General features: G+C 47.7%; 1 protein-coding gene across 3 annotated transcripts in view; it reads left to right on the forward strand.

The window, feature by feature from the left end:
- ino80 (INO80 complex ATPase subunit) overlaps nt 1–26018 on the forward strand; it is a 102330-nt gene that overhangs the window by 13017 nt on the left and 63295 nt on the right. For all 3 annotated transcript variants that reach the window (XM_055885688.1, XM_055885690.1, XM_055885689.1), the window contains exons 13-20: nt 1–80; nt 227–307; nt 5326–5421; nt 10476–10678; nt 15409–15493; nt 17852–17969; nt 19057–19142; nt 21881–22048. The exon at nt 1–80 is cut by the window's left edge and continues 133 nt beyond it. In XM_055885688.1, coding sequence (XP_055741663.1) covers nt 1–80; nt 227–307; nt 5326–5421; nt 10476–10678; nt 15409–15493; nt 17852–17969; nt 19057–19142; nt 21881–22048 — 917 coding nt within the window. The remainder of the gene's footprint in view (nt 81–226; nt 308–5325; nt 5422–10475; nt 10679–15408; nt 15494–17851; nt 17970–19056; nt 19143–21880; nt 22049–26018) is intronic.

Genomic DNA, 26018 nt, shown 5'->3' on the forward strand with positions numbered 1-26018 from the left:
CCCAGCCAACCATCTTCAACGGGAAATTGAAGGGTTACCAGCTGAAAGGCATGAACTGGCTGGCTAACCTCTATGAACAGGTGAACACAAGCTTCAAAAGATAAACTTTTCATTCTGTGTTGGTCTGTGTTGCTCTCTCTCTTCCACCACACACACACACACACACACCCCAGTACTCTGTCACTTTTCTCAGTCGTGACATCCCGTCCTGTCTTCCTCTCCGTAGGGCATCAATGGTATCCTAGCAGATGAGATGGGTCTGGGGAAGACTGTTCAGAGCATCGCTCTGCTGGGTCACCTGGCTGAGGTAAGCAGCACACCTGAGTCAAATACTTGTTTTTGTTTACCTGGTCTCTTCCAAACCTTTCTACTTGATTTCCTTTGTACTTGGCATGCAGAAGTCGTAAAGTTTCATTGTAAGTCAAAAATGTGTTGTATTATTGTAATGTTTTATTGCGGGGGGGGGGGGGGGGGGGGATTTGTTGATGAATCATGTGAATGGGAACAGTCCAGCTGTATCCACGGGCCCCAAGGTGTTTTAAATGACAGGGAGGGGAAATGGAATTATGTTTTGGGAATTTGAAGCCCACTCTCTAGAACACCGTGTCCCACAGGAAGACATGTTTCACAGCTTAGTGTTTCCTGTTTTTCTCACACACACACACACACACACACACACACACACACACACACACACACACATATACATTGTCTTGTACAGCTACATTTTGGGGGGGGACACAATTCAGTCCCATTCCCTAACCCATACTCTTACCATCACCCTAACCCTAGCTCCTAACCCTAGCTCCTAACCCTAGCTCCTTAACCTAACCCTAGCTCCTAACCCTAGCTCCTTAACCTAACCCTAGCTCCTAACCCTAGCTCCTAACCCTAACCCAACTCCTTAACCTAACCCTAGCTCCTTAACCTAACCCTAGCTCCTTAACCTAACCCTAGCTCCTTAACCTAACCCTAGCTCCTAACCCTAACCCAACTCCTTAACCTAAACCTAGCTCCTAAACCTAGCTCCTAACCCTAGCTCCTAACCCTAGCTCCTAACCCTAGCTCCTAACCCTAGCTCCTAACCCTAGCTCCTAACCCTAGCTCCTAACCCTAACCCAGCTCCTTAACCTAACCCAACTCCTTAACCTAACCCAACTCCTTAACCTAACCCAACTCCTTAACCTAACCCAGCTCCTTAACCTAACCCAACTCCTTAACCTAACCCTAGCTCCTTAACCTAACCCTAGCTCCTTAACCTAACCCTAGCTCCTTAACCTAACCCTAGCTCCTAACCCTAACCCAACTCCTTAACCTAACCCTAGCTCCTAACCCTAGCTCCTAACCCTAGCTCCTAACCCTAGCTCCTAACCCTAGCTCCTAACCCTAGCTCCTAACCCTAGCTCCTAACCCTAGCTCCTAACCCTAGCTCCTAACCCTAGCTCCTAACCCTAGCTCCTAACCCTAGCTCCTAACCCTAGCTCCTTAACCTAACCCAACTCCTTAACCTAACCCTAGCTCTTTAACCTAACCCTAGCTCCTTAACCTAACCCTAGCTCCTAACCCTAGCTCCTAACCCTAACCCAACTCCTTAACCTAACCCTAGCTCCTTAACCTAACCCTAGCTCCTTAACCTAACCCTAGCTCCTTAACCTAACCCTAGCTCCTTAACCTAACCCTAGCTCCTTAACCTAACCCTAGCTCCTTAACCTAACCCTAGCTCCTTAACCTAACCCTAGCTCCTAACCCTAACCCAACTCCTTAACCTAACCCTAGCTCCTAACCCTAGCTCCTAACCCTAGCTCCTAACCCTAGCTCCTAACCCTAGCTCCTAACCCTAGCTCCTAACCCTAGCTCCTAACCCTAACCCTAGCTCCTTAACCTAAGCCAACTCCTTAACCTAACCCTAACCCTAGCTCTTTAACCTAACCCTAGCTCTTTAACCTAACCCTAGCTCCTTAACCTAACCCTAGCTCCTAACCCTAGCTCCTAACCCTAACCCAACTCCTTAACCTAACCCTAGCTCCTAACCCTAGCTCCTTAACCTAACCCTAGCTCCTTAACCTAACCCTAGCTCCTTAACCTAACCCTAGCTCCTTAACCTAACCCTAGCTCCTTAACCTAACCCTAGCTCCTAAACCTAACCCTAGCTCCTAAACCTAACCCTAGCTCCTTAACCTAACCCTAGCTCCTAACTCTAGCTCCTAACTCTAGCTCCTAACCCTAGCTCCTAACCCTAACCCAACTCCTTAACCTAACCCTAGCTCCTAACCCTAGCTCCTAACGCTAGCTCCTAACCCTAGCTCCTAACCCTAACCCTAGCTTCTTAACCTAACCCTAGCTTCTTAACCTAACCCTAGCTTCTTAACCTAACCCTAGCTCCTTAACCTAACCCTAGCTCCTTACCCTAACCCTAGCTCCTTAACCTAACCCTAGCTTCTTAACCTAACCCTAGCTTCTTAACCTAACCCTAGCTTCTTAACCTAACCCTAGCTCTTTAACCTAACCCTAGCTCTTTAACCTAACCCTAGCTCTTTAACCTAACCCTAGCTCCTAACCCAGCTCCTTAACCTAACCCTAGCTCCTTAACCTAACCCTAGCTCCTTAACCTAACTCTAGCTACTAACCCTAGCTCCTAAACCTAACCCTAGCTCCTTAACCTAACCCTAGCTCCTTAACCTAACCCTAGCTCCTTAACCTAACCCTAGCTCCTTAACCTAACCCTAGCTCCTTAACCTAACCCTAGCTCCTAAACCTAACCCTAGCTCCTAAACCTAACCCTAGCTCCTTAACCTAACCCTAGCTCCTAACTCTAGCTCCTAACTCTAGCTCCTAACCCTAGCTCCTAACCCTAACCCAACTCCTTAACCTAACCCTAGCTCCTAACCCTAGCTCCTAACGCTAGCTCCTAACCCTAGCTCCTAACCCTAACCCTAGCTCCTTAACCTAACCCTAGCTCCTTACCCTAACCCTAGCTCCTTAACCTAACCCTAGCTTCTTAACCTAACCCTAGCTTCTTAACCTAACCCTAGCTTCTTAACCTAACCCTAGCTCTTTAACCTAACCCTAGCTCTTTAACCTAACCCTAGCTCTTTAACCTAACCCTAGCTCTTTAACCTAACCCTAGCTCCTAACCCAGCTCCTTAACCTAACCCTAGCTCCTTAACCTAACCCTAGCTCCTTAACCTAACTCTAGCTACTAACCATAGCTCCTAAACCTAACTCTAGCTACTAACTCTAGCTACTAACTCTAGCTACTAACTCTAGCTACTAACTCTAGCTACTAACTCTAGCTACTAACTCTAGCTACTAACTCTAGCTACTAACTCTAGCTACTAACTCTAGCTACTAACTCTAGCTACTAACTCTAGCTACTAACTCTAGCTACTAACTCTAGCTACTAACTCTAGCTACTAACTCTAGCTACTAACTCTAGCTACTAACTCTAGCTACTAACTCTAGCTACTAACTCTAGCTACTAACTCTAGCTCCTAACTCTAGCTCCTAACTCTAGCTCCTAACCCTAGCTCCTAACTCTAGCTCCTAACCCTAGCTCCTTAACCTAACTCTAGCTACTAACTCTAGCTACTAACTCTAGCTACTAACTCTAGCTACTAACTCTAGCTACTAACTCTAGCTACTAACTCTAGCTCTAGCTCCTAACTCTAGCTCCTAACCCTAGCTCCTTAACCTAACTCTAGCTACTAACTCTAGCTACTAACTCTAGCTACTAACTCTAGCTCCTAACCCTAGCTCCTAACCCTAGCTCCTAACCCTAACCCTAGCTCCTAACCCTAGCTCCTTAACCTAACCCTAGCTCCTAACCCTAACCCTAGCTCCTAACCCTAACCCAGCTCCTTAACCTAACCCTAGCTCCTAACCCTAGCTCCTAACCCTAGCTCCTAACCCTAGCTCCTAACCCTAGCTCCTTAACCTAACCCTAGCTCCTTAACCTAACCCTAGCTCCTTAACCTAACCCTAGCTCCTTAACCTAACCCTAGCTCCTAAACCTAACCCTAGCTCCTAAACCTAACCCTAGCTCCTTAACCTAACCCTAGCTCCTAACTCTAGCTCCTAACTCTAGCTCCTAACCCTAGCTCCTAACCCTAACCCAACTCCTTAACCTAACCCTAGCTCCTAACCCTAGCTCCTAACGCTAGCTCCTAACCCTAGCTCCTAACCCTAACCCTAGCTCCTTAACCTAACCCTAGCTCCTTACCCTAACCCTAGCTCCTTAACCTAACCCTAGCTTCTTAACCTAACCCTAGCTTCTTAACCTAACCCTAGCTCTTTAACCTAACCCTAGCTCTTTAACCTAACCCTAGCTCTTTAACCTAACCCTAGCTCTTTAACCTAACCCTAGCTCCTAACCCAGCTCCTTAACCTAACCCTAGCTCCTTAACCTAACCCTAGCTCCTTAACCTAACTCTAGCTACTAACCCTAGCTCCTAAACCTAACTCTAGCTACTAACTCTAGCTACTAACTCTAGCTACTAACTCTAGCTACTAACTCTAGCTACTAACTCTAGCTACTAACTCTAGCTACTAACTCTAGCTACTAACTCTAGCTACTAACTCTAGCTACTAACTCTAGCTACTAACTCTAGCTACTAACTCTAGCTACTAACTCTAGCTACTAACTCTAGCTACTAACTCTAGCTACTAACCCTAGCTACTAACTCTAGCTCCTAACTCTAGCTCCTAACTCTAGCTCCTAACTCTAGCTACTAACTCTAGCTACTAACTCTAGCTACTAACTCTAGCTCCTAACTCTAGCTCCTAACCCTAGCTCCTTAACCTAACTCTAGCTCCTAACTCTAGCTCCTAACCCTAGCTCCTAACCCTAGCTCCTAACCCTAACCCTAGCTCCTAACCCTAGCTCCTTAACCTAACCCTAGCTCCTTAACCTAACCCCAGCTCCTAACCCTAACCCAGCTCCTTAACCTAACCCTAGCTCCTAACCCTAGCTCCTAACCCTAGCTCCTAACCCTAGCTCCTAACCCTAGCTCCTTAACCTAACCCTAGCTCCTTAACCTAACCCTAGCTCCTTAACCTAACCCTAGCTCCTTAACCTAACCCTAGCTCCTTAACCTAACCCTAGCTCCTAAACCTTAATGTAATTCTAACCTTAACCCTAAACCCCCTAGAAATGGCATTTGACTTCGGGGGGACTAACAAAATGTCCCCAGTTGGTCAAATGTTTGTTTGTTTGTTTACTGTTGTTTTGGGGACTTCTGGTCCCCACAAGAATAGTTAAACACGTCCACACCCACAAGCATACCTGGCGTGGTGACTGACTGAGTGTCTCTGTCCTGTCCTCTGCAGCGTGACAACATCTGGGGTCCGTTCCTCATCATCTCTCCTGCCTCCACACTGAATAACTGGCACCAGGAGTTTACACGCTTTGTCCCCAAATTCAAGGTGAGACATCAGGATCCTACTGTTGCTCTGACACTATCTATCGGCTGTCCTGTCCATCTCTCTATCGGCTGTCCTGTCCATCTCTCTGTCGGCTGTCCTGTCCATCTCTCTGTCGGCTGTCCTGTCCATCTCTCTGTCGGCTGTCCTGTCCATCTCTCTGTCGGCTGTCCTGTCCGTCTCTCTGTCGGCTGTCCTGTCCGTCTCTCTGTCGGCTGTCCTGTCCGTCTCTCTGTCGGCTGTCCTGTCCGTCTCTCTGTCGGCTGTCCTGTCCGTCTCTCTGTCGGCTGTCCGTCTGTCTGTCGGCTGTCCTGTCCGTCTGTCTGTCGGCTGTCCTGTCCGTCTCTCTGTCGGCTGTCCTGTCCGTCTCTCTGTCGGCTGTCCTGTCGGCTGTCCTGTCCGTCTCTCTGTCGGCTGTCCTGTCCGTCTCTCTGTCGGCTGTCCTGTCCGTCTCTCTGTCGGCTGTCCTGTCCGTCTCTCTGTCGGCTGTCCTGTCCGTCTCTCTGTCGGCTGTCCTGTCCGTCTCTCTGTCGGCTGTCCTGTCCGTCTCTCTGTCGGCTGTCCTGTCCGTCTCTCTGTCGGCTGTCCTGTCCGTCTCTCTGTCGGCTGTCCTGTCCGTCTCTCTGTCGGCTGTCCTGTCCGTCTCTCTGTCGGCTGTCCTGTCCGTCTCTCTGTCGGCTGTCCTGTCCGTCTCTCTGTCGGCTGTCCTGTCCGTCTCTCTGTCGGCTGTCCTGTCCGTCTCTCTGTCGGCTGTCCTGTCCGTCTCTCTGTCGGCTGTCCTGTCCGTCTCTCTGTCGGCTGTCCTGTCCGTCTCTCTGTCGGCTGTCCTGTCCGTCTCTCTGTCGGCTGTCCTGTCCGTCTCTCTGTCGGCTGTCCTGTCCGTCTCTCTGTCGGCTGTCCTGTCCGTCTCTCTGTCGGCTGTCCTGTCCGTCTCTCTGTCGGCTGTCCTGTCCGTCTCTCTGTCGGCTGTCCTGTCCGTCTCTCTGTCGGCTGTCCTGTCCGTCTCTCTGTCGGCTGTCCTGTCCGTCTCTCTGTCGGCTGTCCTGTCCGTCTCTCTGTCGGCTGTCCTGTCCGTCTCTCTGTCGGCTGTCCTGTCCGTCTCTCTGTCGGCTGTCCTGTCCGTCTCTCTGTCGGCTGTCCTGTCCGTCTCTCTGTCGGCTGTCCTGTCCGTCTCTCTGTCGGCTGTCCTGTCCGTCTCTCTGTCGGCTGTCCTGTCCGTCTCTCTGTCGGCTGTCCTGTCCGTCTCTCTGTCGGCTGTCCTGTCCGTCTCTCTGTCGGCTGTCCTGTCCGTCTCTCTGTCGGCTGTCCTGTCCGTCTCTCTGTCGGCTGTCCTGTCCGTCTCTCTGTCGGCTGTCCTGTCCGTCTCTCTGTCGGCTGTCCTGTCCGTCTCTCTGTCGGCTGTCCTGTCCGTCTCTCTGTCGGCTGTCCTGTCCGTCTCTCTGTCGGCTGTCCTGTCCGTCTCTCTGTCGGCTGTCCTGTCCGTCTCTCTGTCGGCTGTCCTGTCCGTCTCTCTGTCGGCTGTCCTGTCCGTCTCTCTGTCGGCTGTCCTGTCCGTCTCTCTGTCGGCTGTCCTGTCCGTCTCTCTGTCGGCTGTCCTGTCCGTCTCTCTGTCGGCTGTCCTGTCCGTCTCTCTGTCGGCTGTCCTGTCCGTCTCTCTGTCGGCTGTCCTGTCCGTCTCTCTGTCGGCTGTCCTGTCCGTCTCTCTGTCGGCTGTCCTGTCCGTCTCTCTGTCGGCTGTCCTGTCCGTCTCTCTGTCGGCTGTCCTGTCCGTCTCTCTGTCGGCTGTCCTGTCCGTCTCTCTGTCGGCTGTCCTGTCCGTCTCTCTGTCGGCTGTCCTGTCCGTCTCTCTGTCGGCTGTCCTGTCCGTCTCTCTGTCGGCTGTCCTGTCCGTCTCTCTGTCGGCTGTCCTGTCCGTCTCTCTGTCGGCTGTCCTGTCCGTCTCTCTGTCGGCTGTCCTGTCCGTCTCTCTGTCGGCTGTCCTGTCCGTCTCTCTGTCGGCTGTCCTGTCCGTCTCTCTGTCGGCTGTCCTGTCCGTCTCTCTGTCGGCTGTCCTGTCCGTCTCTCTGTCGGCTGTCCTGTCCGTCTCTCTGTCGGCTGTCCTGTCCGTCTCTCTGTCGGCTGTCCTGTCCGTCTCTCTGTCGGCTGTCCTGTCCGTCTCTCTGTCGGCTGTCCTGTCCGTCTCTCTGTCGGCTGTCCTGTCCGTCTCTCTGTCGGCTGTCCTGTCCGTCTCTCTGTCGGCTGTCCTGTCCGTCTCTCTGTCGGCTGTCCTGTCCGTCTCTCTGTCGGCTGTCCTGTCCGTCTCTCTGTCGGCTGTCCTGTCCGTCTCTCTGTCGGCTGTCCTGTCCGTCTCTCTGTCGGCTGTCCTGTCCGTCTCTCTGTCGGCTGTCCTGTCCGTCTCTCTGTCGGCTGTCCTGTCCGTCTCTCTGTCGGCTGTCCTGTCCGTCTCTCTGTCGGCTGTCCTGTCCGTCTCTCTGTCGGCTGTCCTGTCCGTCTCTCTGTCGGCTGTCCTGTCCGTCTCTCTGTCGGCTGTCCTGTCCGTCTCTCTGTCGGCTGTCCTGTCCGTCTCTCTGTCGGCTGTCCTGTCCGTCTCTCTGTCGGCTGTCCTGTCCGTCTCTCTGTCGGCTGTCCTGTCCGTCTCTCTGTCGGCTGTCCTGTCCGTCTCTCTGTCGGCTGTCCTGTCCGTCTCTCTGTCGGCTGTCCTGTCCGTCTCTCTGTCGGCTGTCCTGTCCGTCTCTCTGTCGGCTGTCCTGTCCGTCTCTCTGTCGGCTGTCCTGTCCGTCTCTCTGTCGGCTGTCCTGTCCGTCTCTCTGTCGGCTGTCCTGTCCGTCTCTCTGTCGGCTGTCCTGTCCGTCTCTCTGTCGGCTGTCCTGTCCGTCTCTCTGTCGGCTGTCCTGTCCGTCTCTCTGTCGGCTGTCCTGTCCGTCTCTCTGTCGGCTGTCCTGTCCGTCTCTCTGTCGGCTGTCCTGTCGGCTGTCCTGTCGGGCGTCCTGTCGGCTGTCCTGTCGGGCTGTCCTGTCGGCTGTCCTGTCGGGCTGTCCTGTCGGTCTCTCTGTCGGCTGTCCTGTCGGTCTCTCTGTCGGCTGTCCTGTCGGTCTCTCTGTCGGCTGTCCTGTCGGTCTCTCTGTCGGCTGTCCTGTCGGTCTCTCTGTCGGCTGTCCTGTCGGTCTCTCTGTCGGCTGTCCTGTCGGTCTCTCTGTCGGCTGTCCTGTCGGTCTCTCTGTCGGCTGTCCTGTCGGTCTCTCTGTCGGCTGTCCTGTCGGTCTCTCTGTCGGCTGTCCTGTCGGTCTCTCTGTCGGCTGTCCTGTCGGTCTCTCTGTCGGCTGTCCTGTCCGTCTCTCTGTCGGCTGTCCTGTCGGCTGTCCTGTCGGCTGTCCTGTCCGGCTGTCCTGTCGGCTGTCCTGTCCGGCTGTCCTGTCGGCTGTCCTGTCCGGCTGTCCTGTCGGCTGTCCTGTCCGGCTGTCCTGTCGGCTGTCCTGTCCGGCTGTCCTGTCGGCTGTCCTGTCCGTCTCTCTTGTCGGCTGTCCTGTCCGTCTCTCTTGTCGGCTGTCCTGTCCGTCTCTCTGTCGGCTGTCCTGTCCGTCTCTCTGTCGGCTGTCCTGTCCGTCTCTCTGTCGGCTGTCCTGTCCGTCTCTCTGTCGGCTGTCCTGTCCGTCTCTCTGTCGGCTGTCCTGTCCGTCTCTCTGTCGGCTGTCCTGTCCGTCTCTCTGTCGGCTGTCCTGTCGGCTGTCCTGTCGGCTGTCCTGTCCGGCTGTCCTGTCGGCTGTCCTGTCCGGCTGTCCTGTCGGCTGTCCTGTCCGGCTGTCCTGTCGGCTGTCCTGTCCGGCTGTCCTGTCGGCTGTCCTGTCCGTCTCTCTGTCGGCTGTCCTGTCCGTCTCTCTGTCGGCTGTCCTGTCGGCTGTCCTGTCGGCTGTCCTGTCCGTCTCTCTGTCGGCTGTCCTGTCCGTCTCTCTGTCGGCTGTCCTGTCGGCTGTCCTGTCCGTCTCTCTGTCGGCTGTCCTGTCCGTCTCTCTGTCGGCTGTCCTGTCCGTCTCTCTGTCGGCTGTCCTGTCCGTCTCTCTGTCGGCTGTCCTGTCGGCTGTCCTGTCCGTCTCTCTGTCGGCTGTCCTGTCCGTCTCTCTGTCGGCTGTCCTGTCCGTCTCTCTGTCGGCTGTCCTGTCCGTCTCTCTGTCGGCTGTCCTGTCCGTCTCTCTGTCGGCTGTCCTGTCCGTCTCTCTGTCGGCTGTCCTGTCCGTCTCTCTGTCGGCTGTCCTGTCCGTCTCTCTCCTTTCGTTAAACTTTTTAGCCTATTGGCTCTGCCTCTGTGTTAATTGACTGTATATATTAACTGTATATGCTATATTGAGTGAGGGGGAAAATGCATCCCAACACCCTGTGTAATTTGAAGGCAGTTTCTTAGGTGCCTTATTCCGATTGTCCTTTAGGGGGCAGCGTAGTATTACACGACTTATGGTAACTATGAATCGGAGGCATGGTATCTAACAACGCACACACACACACACTTACACTTTAACTGCAAAAGCATCATTGTTGGATGTTTTCCAGAAGACAGTAAATCAAGTGTTTCACCATGGTGATGAGGTGTTAACAAACATCAGATAAGTATCAGTTCCTGAGAACGAGACCGGCGGAGAAACTGACCCGGCAACAATGGACACACACACACACACAATGGAGCCTCAGCCAGTATTTGTGTTGAGGGATTCATTATGGTCCCGTCACATAGTTTAACGTCTCGTATCAACATGGAGTCAGAGTTGAAAGGTTTTCTCACGAAACAATAAGACTTTTTGTTGTTGTTGAAAAAGCAACTGTGTGAAGTGTTCCTTTCTACTGGAAAAAGTCAAAAGGTTACAATTTTAACCTTCTGTTGTGATAAAATAACTATATTCAATTAGAAACAAAAGTTCAACACAGACTAAGTATCTAAAGTCCTTTTTTAGATCTGACTCAATGATTTACTGGACCTCCTTGAGAACGGAGCAGATTCACATATTATACACGGAGCAGATTCACATATTATATTCATTTATTAACCCTTTGTGCCGTTTGTCCCTCAGGTTCTGCCGTACTGGGGGAACCCTCACGACCGCAAAGTGATCAGGAAGTTCTGGAGCCAAAAAACCTTGTATACCCAGAATGCTCCGTTCCACGTGGTGATCACCAGTTACCAGCTGGTCGTTCAGGATGTCAAGTACTTCCAGAGGGTCAAGTGGCAGTACATGGTTCTAGATGAAGCGCAGGCCCTAAAGAGCAGTACCAGGTAAACCATAACCTATAGCCCCTACCCCTAGACTTCTAGACCCTAACCCCTACCCCTAGACACTAACCCCTAGACTTCTAGACCCTAACCCCTACCCCCTAGACCCTAGCCCCTACCCCTAGACTTCTAGACCCTAGACCCTAGACACTAACCCCTAGACTTCTAGACCCTAACCCCTACCTCCTAGACACTAACCCCTAGACTTCTAGACCCTAACCCCTACCTCCTAGACACTAACCCCTAGACTTCTAGACCCTAACCCCTACCTCCTAGACACTAATCCCTAGACTTCTAGACCCTAACCCCTACCTCCTAGACACTAACCCCTAGACTTCTAGACCCTAACCCCTAGACTTCTAGACCCTAACCCCTACCCCCTAGACCCTAACCCCTACCTCCTAGACTCTAACCCCTACCTCCTAGACTCTAACCCCTACCCCCTAGACACTAACCCCTAGACTTCTAGACCCTAACCCCTAGACTTCTAGACCCTAACCCCTACCCCCTAGACACTAACCCCTAGACTTCTAGACCCTAACCCCTACCCCCTAGACCCTAACCCCTACCCCCTAGACACTAACCCCTAGACTTCTAGACCCTAACCCCTACCCCCTAGACCCTAACCCCTACCCCCTAGACACTAACCCCTAGACTTCTAGACCCTAACCCCTACCCCCTAGACCCTAACCCCTACCTCCTAGACTCTAATCCCTAGACTTCTAGACCCTAACCCCTACCCCCTAGACACTAACCCCTAGACTTCTAGACCCTAACCCCTACCCCCTAGACCCTAACCCCTACCTCCTAGACTCTAATCCCTAGACTTCTAGACCCTAACCCCTACCCCCTAGACACTAACCCCTAGACTTCTAGACCCTAACCCCTACCCCCTAGACCCTAACCCCTACCTCCTAGACTCTAATCCCTAGACTTCTAGACCCTAACCCCTACCCCCTAGACTCTAATCCCTAGACTTCTAGACCCTAACCCCTACCCCCTAGACACTAACCCCTAGACTTCTAGACCCTAACCCCTACCCCCTAGACCCTAACCCCTACCTCCTAGACTCTAATCCCTAGACTTCTAGACCCTAACCCCTACCCCCTAGACACTAACCCCTAGACTTCTAGACACTAACCCCTACCTCCTAGACCAGGGGTGTCAAACTCATTTCGCATCGTGGGCCACATACGGCCTAGGGAGATGTCAAGTGGGCCGGACCATTAAAATTATACCATACTCTGCTATAAATAACCAAAATATCATGTCTTTCCTTTGTTTTGGTGTAAAGAAGCACAAGAACATTAGGAAAATATTGAAATTTAATTAACTATCCTTTTACAAAACATTTCATGAAACACCTCATATTTCCTTAGACAAATGTGCAATTTACTTTTACCACTCCAACTCTGTCCAATGCAGCAACGACAGAGCCGAAAATGTCCTCGGCTGTTGTGGTGTCCATCATTGGCACCAACTCAAGAAACTCTTCAGTAACAGTCAATGTCTCATCAACTCCTCGAATAAATATGAATTGGGCCACGTCTGTGATGTCAGTGCTCTCGTCAATTGCCACGGAAAATGCAATAAATGACTTGACTCTCTGTTTCAATTGACTGTCTAAATCTGCCGATAGTTCCGAAATCCTCTCTGCTATAGTATTCCTCGTCAGGCTAATATTGGCAAAAGCTTGTCGCTTCTCGGGACATACAAGTTCAGCCGCCTTCATCATGCATCGTTTAACAAAGTCACCGTCGGAATACGGCTTCGATGCTAATGCTATTTCGCTAGCAATTAGGTAGCTGGCTTTTACCGCTGCTTCACTGACTTCTCGGCTCTGGATGAAAGTTGACTGCTGTTTCCTCAGACCCGCCAGCAATTCGTTAATCTTATCTCTTCTCAGTTGTCCTTGCAAGCCGTCATATTTTTCGCTGTGATGAGTCTCGTAGTGGCGTCGAATATTATATTCCTTCAATACCGAAACTTGTTGCAAACACACCAAGCACGAAGGTTTTCCGTGCATCTCTGTAAATAAATAGGACGTGGTCCATTTTTCTTTGAAAATTCTACACTCCTTATCTACTTTTCTCCGTTTGGATAACGACATTTTGGCTAATGAGGGTGTAGCGGAGAGGTAGAGACCAAGGTATTAACAACGTCGTAACAAGCAGCAGATGGCGCATTGATACCGTCTGCTGTTTTCAGTCTGTCTCAGTGATGCGGCTTGTCTTCTACTCTGATGGAAAGAGTGCGCCCCTTAGCGGATAATCCATGAATTGCAGCGAATTAAAAATATTAATTCCATGTCTTTTATGCATTTTTTCCACTTTCAAATTATCCTGCGGGCCTGATCGAACCTCCTTGGGGGCCGGTTCCGGCCCGCGGGCCGTATGTTTGACACCCCTGTCCTAGACCCTAACCCTACCCCCTAGACTCCTAGACACTAACCCCTACCTCCTAGACACTAACCCCTACCCCCTAGACCTCTAGACACTAATAGATCAACATCTGTTTTGTCACATGCTTGGTAAACAACAGGTGTAGACTAACAGTGAAATGGTAAACAACAGGTGTGGAATAACAGTGAAATGGTAAACAACAGGTGTAGACTAACAGTGAAAAGGTAAACAACAGGTGTGGACTAACAGTGAAAAGGTAAACAACAGGTGTGGAATAACAGTGAAATGGTAGACAACAGGTGTGGACTAACAGTGAAAAGGTAAACAACAGGTGTGGACTAACAGTGAAAAGGTAAACAACAAGTGTGGACTAACAGTGAAATGGTAAACAACAGGTGTGGAATAACAGTGAAAAGGTAAACAACAGGTGTGGACTAACAGTGAAATGGTAAACAACAGGTGTAGACTAACAGTGAAAAGGTAAACAACAGGTGTGGACTAACAGTGAAAAGCTGACAACGGGTTCTTCCCAACAACGCAGAGAGAAATAGTAGAAAAAATAACTCAAAGAATAAATATACATTGAGTCAATGAAAACTTGGCTATATACATGGGGTACCAGTACTGAGTCAATGATAACTTGGCTATACACATGGGGTACCAGTACTGAGTCAATGATAACTTGGCTATATACATGGGGTACCAGTACTGAGTCAATGATAACTTGGCTATACACATGGGGTACCAGTACTGAGTCAATGATAACTTGGCTATATACACGGGGTAGCAGTACTGAGTCAATGATAACTTGGCTATATACATGGGGTACCAGTACTGAGTCAATGATAACTTGGCTATATACACAGGGTAGCAGTACTGAGTCAATGTGCAAGAGTACGAGGTAATGGAGGTAGATGTGTACGTATAGGTAGGGGTAAATTGACTAGGCAGTAGGATAGATGATAAACAGTGGCAGCAGCGTACATGAGTCAATGCAAATAGTCTGGGTAGCTATTGGTTAACTAATATTGTTTATGGCTTTGGGTTAGAAGCTGCTCAGTGTCCTGTTGGTTCCAGACTTGCCTTGTGGTAGCAGAGAGAACAGTCTATGACTTGGGTGGCTGACAATTTATAGGACCTTCCTTAGACACCAAGAAAGGGTTGGGTGACAGGAAGCTCAGCCCTTGTGTTGTACTGGACTGTATGCATTACCCTCTGTTGCGCCTTGCGGTCGGAGGCCAAGCAATTGCCGTACCAGGCGGTGATGCAGCCAGTCAAGATGCTCTCAATGGTGCAGCTGTAGAACTTTTGGAGGATTTTACAGGCCCATGTCGAATCTTTTCAGGGGAAAGAGGTGTTATCGTGCTCTTTTCACGACTGTGTTGATGTGTGTGGACCATGATCATTCCTTAGTGATGTGGACACCGAGACACTTTGAAGTTTTCGACTTGCTTCACTACAGTCCCGTGAATGTGGACGTGCTCGGGCCCCTCTGTTTCCTGTAATCCATAATCAGCTATTTGCCTTGCGATTGCGCACCAGCTGTTGTTGACAAAGAGACACACCTCCTTCCTTAACCAAAAGCTACCATTCGTTCTCGACGATATAGAAAAAACAGCTAGATGCGTATTGTCCTTATTCAGCCGTGACTCCGAGAAACACAGGATATTGAAGTTCTTCAGGTCCTCTTGATAGGAGAGTCTCGAACGGAGCTCGTCCAGGTTGTTCTTCAGGTCCTCTTGATAGGAGAGTTTCGAACGGAGCTCGTCCAGGTTGTTCTTCAGGTCCTCTTGATAGGAGAGTCTCCAACGGAGCTCGTCCAGGTTGTTCTTCAGGGACTGTACGTTGGCCAATAGAATGGATGGTAGCGGCAGTTGATTTACTCGTCTCATCGAAGGAGCTCGTCTGTCTCGTCTCTTCCTCTTTATCCCCGGGGATAAAGGCCTGGTCCGAGGTGAGCTGTACATCCACAGCTGTCGACTGGGAAATACAAAATCCGCATCCGAAAACAAGATTAGTGATCGCTGTTCTGATGTCCAGGCGCGGCTTGCGGTCATCGGAAATTATGGAATCAGCTTATATTAAAAAAAACAAACAAACAGGAAATAGCTTGGTCAGGAGTCCTTAAGACGGCAGCGATCCGTCTCAGTTCAGAGGGTCAAGTGAGAGTGCGTGGTTCTGGGCGAGGCCCAGTCACTGAAGAGCAGTACCAGCTGGAGCAGCTCTTTCAGTTGTCTCAAATGAGACTTGATTTTCCCCTCGCAGGGCATTCGATGATGATGTATACGTCATGTAGTCCAATACGTTTGCATTGTGTCTCTGTGTTGACAGTGTTCGTTGGAAGATATTGCTGCAGTTTCAGTGTAGAAACAGACTGCTGCTCACAGGAACGCCCATACAGAACACTATGGCAGAGGTGAGAGGTCATTTTGTCTGTCTCTCTGTCTGTCTGTCTCTCGCTGTCTCTCGCTCTGTCTGTCTGTCTGTTTGTCTGTCTGTCTGCTCTCTTTTTATCTCTTTGCCTCTCTCCTCTTCTTTCTCTGGCTTTCTCTCGCTGGCTCTCTCTCTCTATTTAATAAATACTTGGGTGGTTACCACTGTTGCTAAATCAATGTACAGTATATGTAGTATGTTCATTTATGTAAATATGTTTGAGCAACAATAATCATATATATATATATATATATATATATATATATATAAATAAATAAATAAATATATATACATATATATATATATATATATATATATATATATATATATATATATATATATATATATATATATATATTTCTCAACCAAAACAATTATACATAGTAAATAATACAGACGAGAAAGCAAACGGCAAGAAACCAGATTGAATCGACTCTCTTTCTCTCCTCATACTCTATCACTCTCCAATTCTCCCTCCCTCTCACAGTTCAATTCCAAAAGCTTTATTGGCATGGGAAATGTATGTTTACATTGTCAAAGCAAGTGAGACGGATAATAAACAATAAAATATAAACAGCAAACACTCACAAAAGTTCCAAAGGAATGAAGACATTTAAAATGTCATAAGTCTATATACGGTATTGTAACAATGTGCAAATAGTTCAAGTACAAAAGGGAAAATAAATAAACATAAATATGGGTTGTATTTACAATGGTGTTTGTTCTCCACTGGTTGCCCTTGTGGCAACAGGTCACAAATCTTGCTGCTGTGAAGGCACACTGTGGTATTTCACCCAGTAGATATGGGAGTTTATCAAGATTGGATTTGTTTTCTAATTCTTTGTGGGTCTGTGTAATCTGAGGGAAATATGTGTCTCAAATACAGTCATACATTTGGCAGGAGGTTAGCAAGTGCAGCTCAGTTTCCACCTCATTTTGTGGGCAGTGTGCACATAGCTTGTCTTCTCTTGAGAGCCATGTCTGCCTACGGCGGGCTTTCTCAATAGCAAGGCTATGCTCACTGAGTCTGTACATAGTCACAGCTTTCCTTAAGTTTGGGTCAGTCACAGTGGTCAGGTATTCTGCCACTGTGTACTCTCTGTTTAGGGCCAAATAGCATTCTAGTTTGCTCTGGTTTTTTTTTTGGTAAATTCTTTGTCCCTTTCTATATCTCTTTCTTAACCTGTCTGTATATGCTGTACAGTGCCTTCAGAAAGTATTCATACCCCTTGACTTATTCCACATTTTGCTGTGTCACAGCCTGAATTAAAAATGTATTTAAATATTTTTTCTTTACCTTGTAATAAGTCGATACATGTTAGAATCACCTTTGGCAGCGATCACAGCTGTGAGTATTTCTGGGTAAGTCTCTAACAGCTTTGCACACCTGGATTGTATTATATTTGCACATTATTCTTAAAAAATAATCTTCAAGCTTTGTCAAGTTGGGTGTTGATCATTGCTAGACAGCCATTCCCAAGTCTTGCCATATATTTTCAATCCTATTTAAGTCAAAACTGTAACTAGGCCACTCAGGAACATTTCAATGTTATATTGGTAATCAACTCCAGTGTATATTTGACCTTGTTTTGGTTAGTATCACTTCTGTAACTTACGTTAGTATTGTGGAGTAACTACAACGTTGGTGATCATTCCTCAGTTTTCTCCAATCACAGCCATTTAGTAACTGTTTTAGTCACCATAGGCCTCATGGTGAAATCCCAGAGGGATTTCCTTCCTCTCTGGCAACTGAGTTAGGAAGGACTTCGCCATGGTCATAGAGATATTCATTGTCTGCTTTTTAAAATGTGTTTTTTACCCATCTACCAATAGATGTCGCCCTTTGTGAGGCAGTGGAAAACCTCCCGGGTCTTTGTGGTTGAATCTGTGTTTGAAATGCACTGCTCGACTGAGGGACCTTACAGATAATTGTATGTGTGGGGTACAGAGATGAGGCAGTCATTCAAAAATCATGTTAAACAATATTATTGCACAAAGAGTAAGTCCATGCAACTTGTGACATTTTTACTCCTGAACTTATTTATGTTTGCCATAACAAATAGACAAAATACTTATTGACTCAAGACATTTCAGCTTTTTGATTTTTGTTAAAATTTCTAAAAACATAATGTCACTTTGTGTCTTAGGCCAGTGACACAAAATCTAAATTGTAAAACATTTTAAATTCTGGCTGTAACAACAAAATGTGGAAAGTCAATGGAGTGTGAATACTTTCTGAAGGCTCTGACTGTCTTTCTCTCTCTCTCAATTCAAAGGGCTGTATTTCTCTCTGTCTGTTTGGTACTGTAGAGATGCTGACTGTTATTATTTCCTGTCTCAGTTGTGGGCTCTGCTCCATTTCATCATGCCTACACTGTTTGACTCTCACGAAGAGTTTAATGAATGGTTCTCTAAAGACATCGAGAGCCACGCAGAGAACAAGTCTGCCATCGACGAGAGTGAGTACACTACACAACCTTCTGAGATTTGTTTCAGACTTCTTGATTTTTTAAGATCTACTTTAGAAGTACTCTAGTCAGGTGTCTGTTTCTTATGAAGTGATTGATTTGTAGCTGACCATTTGTTGTTGTTGTTTAGACCAGATTCATGTTTACATGTTGTTTAGACCCGCTGACTGTTGTCGTTGTTTTTGACCCGCTGACTGCTGTTGTTGTTTTTGACCCGCTGACTGTCGTTGTTTTTGACCCGCTGACTGTCGTTGTTTTTGACCCGCTGACTGTCGTTGTTGTTTAGACCCGCTGACTGTTGTCGTTGTTTTTGACCCGCTGTCTGTCGTCGTTGTTTTTGACCCGCTGTCTGTCGTCGTTGTTTTTGACCCGCTGTCTGTTGTCGTTGTTTTTGACCCGCTGTCTGTTGTCGTTGTTTTTGACCCGCTGTCTGTTGTCGTTGTTTTTGACCCGCTGTCTGTTGTCGTTGTTTTTGACCCGCTGTCTGTTGTCGTTGTTTTTGACCCGCTGTCTGTCGTTGTTGTTTTTGACCCGCTGACTGTCGTCGTTGTTTTTGACCCGCTGACTGTCGTTGTTGTTTTTGACCCGCTGACTGTCGTTGTTGTTTTTGACCCGCTGACTGTCGTTGTTGTTTTTGACCCGCTGACTGTCGTTGTTGTTTTTGACCCGCTGACTGTCGTTGTTGTTTTTGACCCGCTGACTGTCGTTGTTGTTTTTGACCCGCTGACTGTCGTTGTTGTTGTTTTTGACCCGCTGACTGTCGTTGTTGTTGTTTTTGACCCGCTGACTGTCGTTGTTGTTGTTTTTGACCCGCTGACTGTCGTTGTTGTTGTTTTTGACCCGCTGACTGTCGTTGTTGTTGTTTTTGACCCGCTGACTGTCGTTGTTGTTGCTTTTGACCCGCTGACTGTCGTTGTTGTTGCGTTTGACCCGCTGACTGTCGTTGTTGTTGCGTTTGACCCGCTGACTGTCGTTGTTGTTGTTTTTGACCCGCTGACTGTCGTTGTTGTTGCGTTTGACCCGCTGACTGTCGTTGTTGTCGTTGAGACCTGCTGACTGTGTCAATGATGTTGTTTAGATCAGCTGTCCAGGCTCCATATGATCCTGAAACCCTTCATGTTGAGGAGGATCAAGAAGGACGTCGAGAACGAGCTCTCTGACAAGGTACTGACTAACCAATCACACACGAGTTATATATCACTTTAGAGGTCCTGTCCTATCTCTCTGTTCTTCAATATCCTCTATCTTCTCTCCTTTCCTACCTCAGCACCCACTCTATCTTCTCTCCTTTCCTACCTCAGCACCCTCTCTATCGTCTCTCCTTTCCTACCTCAGCACCCTCTCTATCGTCTCTCCTTTCCTACCTCAGCACCCTCTCTATCGTCTCTCCTTTCCTACCTCAGTAGCCTCTCTATCGTCTCTCCTTTCCTACCTCAGTAGCCTCTATCGTCTCTCCTTTCCTACCTCAGTAGCCTCTCTATCGTCTCTCCTTTCCTACCTCAGTAGCCTCTCTATCGTCTCTCCTTTCCTACCTCAGTAGCCTCTCTATCGTCTCTCCTTTCCTACCTCAGCACCCTCTCTATCATCTCTCCTTTCCTACCTCAGCACCCTCTCTATCGTCTCTCCTTTCCTACCTCAGCACCCTCTCTATCGTCTCTCCTTTCCTACCTCAGCACGCTCTCTATCGTCTCTCCTTTCCTACCTCAGCACCCTCTCTATCGTCTCTCCTTTCCTACCTCAGCACCCTCTCTATCGTCTCTCCTTTCCTACCTCAGCACCCTCTCTATCGTCTCTCCTTTCCTACCTCAGCACCCTCTCTATCGTCTCTCCTTTCCTACCTCAGCACCCTCTCTATCGTCTCTCTTTTCCTACCTCAGCACCCACTCTATCGTCTCTCCTTTCCTACCTCAGTAGCCTCTCTATCGTCTCCTTTCCTACCTCAGCACCCTCTCTATCATCTCTCCTTTCCTACCTCAGCATCCTCTCTATCGTCTCTCCTTTCCTACCTCAGTAGCCTCTCTATCTTCTCTCCTTTCCTACCTCAGTAGCCTCTATCGTCTCTCCTTTCCTACCTCAGCACCCTCTCTATCGTCTCTCCTTTCCTACCTCAGCACCCTCTCTATCGTCTCTCCTTTCCTACCTCAGCACCCTCTCTATCGTCTCTCCTTTCCTACCTCAGCACCCTCTCTATCGTCTCTCCTTTCCTACCTCAGCACCCTCTCTATCGTCTCTCCTTTCCTACCTCAGTAGCCTCTCTATCGTCTCTCCTTTCCTACCTCAGTAGCCTCTCTATCGTCTCTCCTTTCCTACCTCAGCAGCCTCTCTATCGTCTCTCCTTTCCTACCTCAGTAGCCTCTCTATCGTCTCTCCTTTCCTACCTCAGCACCCTCTCTATCGTCTCTCCTTTCCTACCTCAGCACCCTCTCTATCGTCTCTCCTTTCCTACCTCAGCACCCTCTCTATCGTCTCTCCTTTCCTACCTCAGCACCCTCTCTATCGTCTCTCCTTTCCTACCTCAGCACCCTCTCTATCGTCTCTCCTTTCCTACCTCAGCACCCTCTCTATCGTCTCTCCTTTCCTACCTCAGCACCCTCTCTATCGTCTCTCCTTTCCTACCTCAGCACCCTCTCTATCGTCTCTCCTTTCCTACCTCAGCACCCTCTCTATCGTCTCTCTTTTCCTACCTCAGCACCCACTCTATCGTCTCTCCTTTCCTACCTCAGTAGCCTCTCTATCGTCTCCTTTCCTACCTCAGCACCCTCTCTATCATCTCTCCTTTCCTACCTCAGCATCCTCTCTATCGTCTCTCCTTTCCTACCTCAGTAGCCTCTCTATCGTCTCTCCTTTCCTACCTCAGTAGCCTCTATCGTCTCTCCTTTCCTACCTCAGCACCCTCTCTATCGTCTCTCCTTTCCTACCTCAGCACCCTCTCTATCGTCTCTCCTTTCCTACCTCAGCACCCTCTCTATCGTCTCTCCTTTCCTACCTCAGCACCCTCTCTATCGTCTCTCCTTTCCTACCTCAGCACCCTCTCTATCGTCTCTCCTTTCCTACCTCAGTAGCCTCTCTATCGTCTCTCCTTTCCTACCTCAGTAGCCTCTATCGTCTCTCCTTTCCTACCTCAGTAGCCTCTCTATCGTCTCTCCTTTCCTACCTCAGCACCCTCTCTATCGTCTCTCCTTTCCTACCTCAGCACCCACTCTATCGTCTCTCCTTTCCTACCTCAGCACCCTCTCTATCGTCTCTCCTTTCCTACCTCAGCACCCTCTCTATCGTCTCTCCTTTCCTACCTCAGCACCCTCTCTATCGTCTCTCCTTTCCTACCTCAGTACCCTCTCTATCGTCTCTCCTTTCCTACCTCAGCACCCTCTCTATCGTCTCTCCTTTCCTACCTCAGCACCCTCTCTATCGTCTCTCCTTTCCTACCTCAGCACCCTCTCTATCGTCTCTCCTTTCCTACCTCAGCACCCTCTCTATCGTCTCTCCTTTCCTACCTCAGCACCCTCTCTATCGTCTCTCCTTTCCTACCCCAGTAGCCTACACTATTTATCCCCGTCTGCTTTCATCACCCTAGTCCTCACTTGGCACCCACCTCTGTCTCCTTTCCTCCTTCCACACCTAGACTAGCAGCTGCCAGATGTTTCCAGATCGTTTTGACAAGTGTCTGTATTTCCTCTTCCTCTGATAGATAAGGATAGTTACTGTGTGTTCTGTATCTAACTATACTCTCTCTCTACCTCTGATAGATAAGGATAGTTACTGTGTGTTCTGTATCTAACTACACCCTCTACCTCTGATAGATAAGGATGGTTACTGTGTTCTGTATCTAACTACACCCTCTACCTCTGATAGATAAGGATGGTTACTGTGTTCTCTGTCTAACTACACCCTCTGTCTAACAGATTGAAATCCTGACATACTGCCAGTTGACGTGCAGACAGAGGCTGCTCTACAGAGCTCTGAGGAACAAGATCTCCATCGAGGACCTTCTCCAGTCGTCCATGGGTTCATCACAGCAGGCTCACACTACTACCTCATCCCTTATGAACCTGGTCATGCAGTTCAGAAAGGTACCAATGATCTCCTTAGTGGAGCACTAGGGACGATTCCAGTATCACCACACTCATTAGTATGAGGCAAGGAAACAAAACACCAAGCAGATTTAACTCCTTCAGGGAAACAGCCTTCATGTTGGAAACATACATCACAACATGTGTTACGTACAGCAGGTTTAGTACCAGGCTATATCACAACATGTGTTACATACAGCAGGTTTAGGACCAGGCTATATCACAACATATATACAGCAGGTTTAGGACCAGGCTATATCACAACATGTGTTACATACAGCAGGTTTAGGACCAGGCTATATCACAACATATATACAGCAGGTTTAGGACCAGGCTATATCACAACATATGTTACATACAGCAGGTTTAGGACCAGGCTATATCACAACATGTGTTACATACAGCAGGTTTAGGACCAGGCTATATCACAACATGTGTTACATACAGCAGGTTTAGGACCAGGCTATATCACAACATGTGTTACGTACAGCAGGTTTAGGACCAGGCTATATCACAACATGTGTTACGTACAGCAGGTTTAGGACCAGGCTATATCACAACATGTGTTACGTACAGCAGGTTTAGAACCAGGCTATATCACAACATATATACAGCAGGTTTAGGACCAGGCTATATCACAACATGTGTTACATACAGCAGGTTTAGGACCAGGCTATATCACAACATGTGTTACATACAGCAGGTTTAAGACCAGGCTATATCACAACATATATACAGCAGGTTTAGGACCAGGCTATATCACAACATGTGTTACGTACAGCAGGTTTAGGACCAGGCTATATCACAACATATGTACAGCAGGTTTAGTACCAGGCTATATCACAACATGTTACATACAGCAGGTTTAGGACCAGGCTATATCACAACATGTGTTACGTACAGCAGGTTTAGTACCAGGCTATATCACAACATGTGTTACGTACAGCAGGTTTAGGACCAGGCTATATCACAACATATGTTACATACAGCAGGTTTAGGACCAGGCTATATCACAACATGTGTTACGTACAGCAGGTTTAGTACCAGGCTATATCACAACATGTGTTACGTACAGCAGGTTTAGGACCAGGCTATATCACAACATATGTTACATACAGCAGGTTTAGGACCAGGCTATATCACAACATATGTTACATACAGCAGGTTTAGGACCAGGCTATATCACAACATATATACAGCAGGTTTAGGACCAGGCTATATTACAACATATATACAGCAGGTTTAGGACCAGGCTATATCACAACATGTGTTACGTACAGCAGGTTTAGGACCAGGATATATCACAACATGTGTTACGTACAGCAGGTTTAGGACCAGGCTATATCACAACATGTGTTACGTACAGCAGGTTTAGGACCAGGCTATATCACAACATGTGTTACATACAGCAGGTTTAGGACCAGGCTATATCACAACATGTGTTACATACAGCAGGTTTAGAACCAGGCTATATCACAACATGTGTTACATACAGCAGGTTTAAGACCAGGCTATATCACAACATATATACAGCAGGTTTAGGACCAGGCTATATCACAACATGTGTTACGTACAGCAGGTTTAGGACCAGGCTATATCACAACATATGTACAGCAGGTTTAGTACCAGGCTATATCACAACATGTTACATACAGCAGGTTTAGGACCAGGCTATATCACAACATGTGTTACGTACAGCAGGTTTAGTACCAGGCTATATCACAACATATGTTACATACAGCAGGTTTAGGACCAGGCTATATCACAACATGTGTTACGTACAGCAGGTTTAGTACCAGGCTATATCACAACATGTGTTACGTACAGCAGGTTTAGGACCAGGCTATATCACAACATATGTTACATACAGCAGGTTTAGGACCAGGCTATATCACAACATATTTACAGCAGGTTTAGGACCAGGCTATATCACAACATATGTTACATACAGCAGGTTTAGGACCAGGCTATATCACAACATATATACAGCAGGTTTAGTACCAGGCTATATCACAACATATATACAGCAGGTTTAGGACCAGGCCATATCACAACATATATACAGCAGGTTTAGGACCAGGCTATATCACAACATATATACAGCAGGTTTAGGACCAGGCTATATCACAACATATATACAGCAGGTTTAGGACCAGGCTATATCACAACATGTGTTACGTACAGCAGGTTTAGGACCAGGCCAAATCACAACATGTGTTACATACAGCAGGTTTAGTACCAGGCTATATCACAACATGTGTTACATACAGCAGGTTTAGTACCAGGCTATATCACAACATGTGTTACATACAGCAGGTTTAGGACCAGGCTATATCACAACATATATACAGCAAGTTTAGGACCAGGCTATATCACAACATGTTACATACAGCAGGTTTAGGACCAGGCTATATCACAACATGTGTTACATACAGCAGGTTTAGAACCAGGCTATATCATAACATGTGTTACGTACAGCAGGTTTAGTACCAGGCTATATCACAACATATGTTACATACAGCAGGTTTAGGACCAGGCTATATCACAACATGTGTTACGTACAGCAGGTTTAGTACCAGGCTATATCACAACATGTGTTACGTACAGCAGGTTTAGGACCAGGCTATATCACAACATGTGTTACATACAGCAGGTTTAGAACCAGGCTATATCACAACATGTGTTACATACAGCAGGTTTAGGACCAGGCTATATCACAACATATATACAGCAGGTTTAGGACCAGGCTATATCACAACATATATACAGCAGGTTTAGGACCAGGCTATATCACAACATATATACAGCAGGTTTAGGACCAGGCCATATCACAACATATATACAGCAGGTTTAGGACCAGGCTATATCACAACATATATACAGCAGGTTTAGGACCAGGCTAAATCACAACATATATACAGCAGGTTTAGGACCAGGCTATATCACAACATGTTACATACAGCAGGTTTAGGACCAGGCTATATCACAACATGTTACATACAGCAGGTTTAGGACCAGGCTATATCACAACATGTGTTACGTACAGCAGGTTTAGTACCAGGCTATATCACAACATGTGTTACGTACAGCAGGTTTAGGACCAGGCTATATCACAACATATGTTACATACAGCAGGTTTAGGACCAGGCTATATCACAACATATATACAGCAGGTTTAGGACCAGGCTATATCACAACATATATACAGCAGGTTTAGGACCAGGCTATATCACAACATGTGTTACATACAGCAGGTTTAGGACCAGGCTATATCACAACATATATACAGCAGGTTTAGGACCAGGCTATATCACAACATATATACAGCAGGTTTAGTACCAGGCTATATCACAACATATATACAGCAGGTTTAGGACCAGGCCATATCACAACATATATACAGCAGGTTTAGGACCAGGCTATATCACAACATATATACAGCAGGTTTAGGACCAGGCCATATCACAACATATATACAGCAGGTTTAGGACCAGGCCATATCACAACATATATACAGCAGGTTTAGAACCAGGCTATATCACAACATATATACAGCAGGTTTAGGACCAGGCTATATCACAACATATATACAGCAGGTTTAGGACCAGGCTATATCACAACATGTGTTACATACAGCAGGTTTAGGACCAGGCTATATCACAACATATATACAGCAGGTTTAGGACCAGGCTATATCACAACATATGTTACATACAGCAGGTTTAGTACCAGGCTATATCACAACATATATACAGCAGGTTTAGGACCAGGCTATATCACAACATGTGTTACGTACAGCAGGTTTAGGACCAGGCCATATCACAACATGTGTTACATACAGCAGGTTTAGTACCAGGCTATATCACAACATGTGTTACATACAGCAGGTTTAGGACCAGGCTATATCACAACATGTGTTACATACAGCAGGTTTAGGACCAGGCTATATCACAACATATATACAGCAGGT

The sequence above is a fragment of the Salvelinus fontinalis genome, chromosome 27 (assembly GCF_029448725.1).
Source record: "Salvelinus fontinalis isolate EN_2023a chromosome 27, ASM2944872v1, whole genome shotgun sequence".
Lineage (NCBI taxonomy): Eukaryota > Metazoa > Chordata > Actinopteri > Salmoniformes > Salmonidae > Salvelinus > Salvelinus fontinalis.